Source organism: Pygoscelis adeliae, unplaced genomic scaffold (assembly GCF_000699105.1).
Source record: "Pygoscelis adeliae isolate BGI_AS28 unplaced genomic scaffold, ASM69910v1 Scaffold432, whole genome shotgun sequence".
Classification (NCBI taxonomy): domain Eukaryota; kingdom Metazoa; phylum Chordata; class Aves; order Sphenisciformes; family Spheniscidae; genus Pygoscelis; species Pygoscelis adeliae.
The window spans coordinates 463086-467992 of NW_008824289.1; the positions used below are offsets into that span (position 1 = coordinate 463086).

Sequence of the window (4907 nt, forward strand, 5' to 3'; positions counted from 1 at the left end):
GCTTCTGGTGGGGTGCTGAGCGTGGCTGTGTGCTGGGGAGGTTGCATGGCACACAGCCTCGGTTCCTGCTCCACGGAAGGAAATCCCATCGGGATAGTGGGCTGTGGCGTGAAAGGACACGTTTTAAAATAAAAGGACTCAAAGAGAGAAAATAAGCCATCCTGAGACTCAGAGCCTGGAATATTAAGTGTGAGGCACAGCGTGTAAATGACTGGAGAGAGACTTGCAAGGCAGTCCCTGAGAAACTGAGCCTGGCTGTAAAATAAGCAGGTTACCGATAGCCTTGCATATATTTACGAGATACGGTTATAAGAGTAGCTTCCCCCCCTGCCCTGCTCCAGCCCGCGCTATGGGAGGTGGTTCTCCAGGAAGGAGAGCCGCCGGTGAAGAAACATTGTCTAGCAGTTAAAGCCTTGCAGTCTGGAGGTCTCGATTGTGTTCCTGGATCTGCCAGCGACTCGCTGTGTTCTTGGACCAGCCAGGGCGGCTGTCAGTACCCGGGGTTTCCAGCTCTATAATAGGAAGAATACTTTCCTAACTCGGAGGGAAGTTGAGAGACTCAGCAGACGTGTGCACGCGCGGTGCTCGAAGATTGGTGAATGGAAAGTGGGACAGAAACGCAGAGTGTGAGTCCCGCACATGTGAGTGTCTGCCCTTGCGGGTTAGAAAATATTGGCTGCAAGTGCCTGCAAAGCAGCTGTGAATGTTGGACTGTAGATAAGGAGAGGAGCAAGGATGTTGTTTTCCAAACCCGGCGCGGTGCCGGGAGCCCTGCTCCGATGTTTGGGTGTGGCCTGTGAATGCACCAGCAGGATCCGACTTCCCCTTGCAGAAGAGGAGCTGCACGCACGTTGCCTGACCCTTGATCGCTCAATCCCTTGAACGTTGGAAACAAAGTGATGGGACTTTACTGCGGGGTGAGGAGATCTCTCCGGAGAGCTGGGAAAGGCAGGAAGGAGGAGGGTGGCAGCAGCGGTGCTGGGGTTCGGGGTTCAGTTCTGGGCTGGCTGGTTGGGACAGCCACCATCGCTTCCATCTGTGCCACGAGTGGCGTGGAACTGGGGAAAAGGCGGCCGGTCCTGAGACAGGCACTGGTAATGGATTGCGTTCTGTTTTCTAATGAAAGTTTCATTTGAAGTTTGTTTACAGGAAAGAAGAAATTAGCAGAGAGAATTCTCCTGAGAACTCAGAGAGGAAAAAGAATGAGCTGCCTGACTTGCAAGCCAAAAGAGGGTGGAAGGGTAGATTAGATTTACCGTATTGCTCCGAGTTGTAGCTGTTGCTGCTGTTGAGAAACGCTTCCTTGTTTGGCTGGACGGTGGAGCCTGCTTCAAGGCTCAGCCTTCAGCCAGGTTATTGGCATCCAGGGGAAATTCAGAGCTGCCCACCCAGCCAGAAATTTTGATCCCGCTCTGGTGTCCTGTGTTTTGATGCCGGGACATGTGCTGTGCTGCCGTCCCACCGCTCCAGCAGACTGAAATGGGGCTGCTCCTGGGCCGGGGCTGGGCAGTCAGGGCTCTGGGCATCGCTGCCGGGGCCTCCTCTCCCTGGAATTGTCCCTGGCGTGAGGGGGACAGTGCCAGGAGTCACTGCTGGCATTGATGGGCAGCGCGAGGAGGTCACAGCGTTCAGCCTTTGGTGTCCAAGGGGTGTCCTGAGGAGGGAGCTTGCTGGTGGCCTCTGGTGTCCCAGCGAGCAGTGAGGGATGCAGACGAGGGGCAGCGGAGGCTGCCAGAGCCACGGTGATGGGGATGGCCAGAGCAGCTCTCGAGGTCGGGGCCTTCCTCTTGTTCTGGGGACGAGGCGCAAAGGTGTGAGGAGCTCCCGGGGCACCACGGCGTGGGCAGAGCTGCGGGGGCTGCCCCAAGCCCGCAGGCAGCAGAGATGCTCTCTCAGCAGTTCCCACCGCTGGCTTTGGCTGCTCCCCGCTGCCATGAAGGGTTCACCCCGATGCCGCCTGCACGGTTGGCTTTGCATTCCCTTGGGGTGGGCTGTGCTGCGGGAGCTATATGCTGCCGGGAAGTTTGTCCTGTTGGTGTTTTGGCCAAGAGTATTAGTGCTGGAAAGCAGGAGGCCCTGGCTGGAAAGCAGGGGGTGACACTGGGGACGCGGGAATGGGGCCGCCTGGCAGGGTCCCACAGCAGCAGCCTGCGCTTTCTGCTGGTGGCTGGATCCTGGACTCGTGAATGTGCGACGGCCTTGTTTGACTTGAGTCATTTATAGCTTATCAGTTTCTGGTTTGATACGCAGAGTATTTCTAATAATAGGCAAATGTTATTGCACCTCGAGAGAATTGTACATGTTTATAAAGCACTTCACATAGCATGTGCATGCGAGGCATCCTTCATGTCACCGCTTTTCCACCATGTGTTTGTGCATGGAGAGCGTGATGCCTCCCAGGTTGTGTTTTGGGTGCCGAGGCTGGGCGTCCTCCACAGCTGAGCCCCTCAGACACTACACCTGAGCCAGACGCTTTCCGAAAACATTGCGGGTCGCTCTCAGGGCTCCTCCTCCTCACCGGACAGGTGAGAGACTGTGGGCAGCAAGGACCTTGGCATTTGCATTTGTCTCTTAAGCTCTGACAGTAATCTTGAGTAAGCCTTGTGAAGAAGGCCAGATATTAGGGTGGCTGCGTCCCTGCAAATGCTTACAATAAAGAGACTATTTATAGTTTGCAACAGGGAGACCTTTGCAGTTCTGTTCCTGTACGTACAAGATGGAGTTTCTCTAGAGGCAGGATTGCATCCTGGCTGGCGTGGCAGCGGTGCTGTGCTGAGCCGGGGGATGCCATGCCTCCCCCCTGCCTCCCACCTCTCCTGCTCTGCCGGAGCTGGGCATGGTGGGCTGCAGGGGGCACCTGGCTGGCAGTGCAGGCGGGTCTGGGGGTCGGGGCGTCCCCATCCCGGTGGTGAGCGGGCGTGGGGGCTGCTGAGCCCCGTCCGTCCGTCCGTGCGTGCGGGGTTTCACAAGCTGTAAATTCCAGGAAACTCCCCGGGAGGCACATCGAGGGAGTGGGCTGGGGGCGGGCGCGAGCCTTGAGCCAGCAGATGTGTCTGCAGGGACGAGGAGCGGGGAGGAAAAGCACAAACCTGTCTTTAAAGACATTTGTTTGTTCACAATAAAAACTGTCAGCCAGTGGCGGCCAGACAGGGCAGTTTTTATGAGGCGCAAGCGTAGGTTTGGAGGGGTGCTTGCCAATTGCTTCTTACAAGGAAAGGGAGCAGGGATTGTATTTTATCTCAGGACCAGGGGGAAAAAAAAATATAAGAGCAGAGACTTTACAAGCCTTTGAAATGTTTCAATCAAAGGAAAGTGCAGTTGAAAGCAGTTCTGGAAACATTTTTGGTGTTCCCCTGCACCCCAGGGCTCTGGATACGGTGTCTGCCCGTTGCTTTGGGAGGGGAGCGGGGAGAGGAAGGCAGATAAAGGGATCACCAGTGGGACCGTGTTCATACGGGGACACGTATCTGCTTCCTCCCGAGCTGCGTGTTGGGAGAGTTCAGCCCGGGGAGGTCCCACAGCCCCTCCTCTCATTCAGGATCTCAGTGCTGCCTTTATGATGATGGTTTTGAAATCCTGTGGCTGACCTTTCCGGCGCTGGAAGTGATCCAAGGGCTGTGTCTCGAAGTACTGTAAAGGTTAGCGAGAAGGGAGAGAGAGGGAGAGAGAAAATGTCCTTTCAGCTGCAGGAGTGGGAGAGAGGAATGTCATCTATGCCGTCGGGGAGCGGGTGGCTGGCCGGGCTCTCCAGCCCAAACTGGGGTGGCTCTGCCTTGCTGGGGACCTCGCTCCCCCAGCCCCTTCCTAAGGCGCAAATCGTCATTGCCACGTTTGAGGCAATGTCCCTTTGGAGAGGGCTGGAGGAGCAGTCCCTCGGGGCTGTGCTCCAGGAGCCTCCTCTGCAGCATCGGGCAGTGCAGGTCTATGGGCATCGGCGCCGCTATCCAGGTCTGCCCCACGGGCCACTCCCTGCTGGTGCCAGTCCTCTGGTGATTCCTGTTGCAGCAGATGATTTGATTTCAAAAAAGTCCGAGATGTTTTACAGAGCCGTTTCAATGGAGTTGCACCCCGTCCTCAGCTCCCACATGCCGCTGCCTTGCCAGAAACACGCTGGGGTGGATGGAGATTAAAGGGTAAACTCCAGGGCTCAGCCATCCGCTCCTACAGGATGCGAGCTCTTTCTAATTGTCCTCAATTAGAGACAGTGCCATTGCTCAGGCACGTCTTCAGGCAGGAAGCAGAGCCCGGCCATCCCTGCTGGGGCAGCCACCTAGCCCAGCCGGAGGGAAGGGCTGCTCGCTGTGGCCTCAGGGAGCGCCAAGGGGTCAGCAAGCGTTCTTGGGGGGCAGGAGCTGCCGGCTGAATTGTTTTTAGGAAGGAGTGCAGTGAGGAGATGTTAAAGCCAGAGAAAGGAGGAAAGAAAATAGCTCAGCGAGTTAACCCTTTCCTGCTTGCCTCCAGGATGAGACATCGGTGAGCAGCGAGGACTTTGATATGAACGACTCCACATGGATCTCAGCTGACCAGCACCTGAACTCCAGCCTGAGCCCCAGCCAGGACGAGAGCATGCGCAGCCCGCAGAACCTGCACAGCCAGGAGGACGGTGAGTGCCCCAGCAGGAGGGAAGCGCTCTGCGCCTCTACCACAGGATGTTTTTGTGACTTATTAAACATTAACCAGTCCTTTCTGATCAGGTATCCCACCTGTAGGATGGATTTCATATCAGGACAGGCTTCGAAGCAGTGCCGACTCCCAGTCCTTCCCCTTTAACCTCTGGGTTCCCGCTCAGCCAGGGCCCTCTCCAGCTCGGAGCTGATGGTCCTTGTGCAGGGACCCGGCTCCCAGCTCCTCCAGAAAAAGGTCACCAAATTCTCTCCCAAGGCATCAGGTTGTAGTTCCCGGGGTGT

At 56.5% G+C, this 4907-nt stretch overlaps 1 protein-coding gene across 1 annotated transcript in view; it reads left to right on the plus strand.

The window, feature by feature from the left end:
• Window positions 1-4907, plus strand: part of NOL4L (nucleolar protein 4-like) — a 44379-nt gene that overhangs the window by 22316 nt on the left and 17156 nt on the right. Inside the window, exon 5 of the mRNA XM_009318759.1 lies at window positions 4462-4603. Within this exon, the coding sequence (XP_009317034.1) occupies window positions 4462-4603 (142 nt within the window). The remainder of the gene's footprint in view (window positions 1-4461; window positions 4604-4907) is intronic.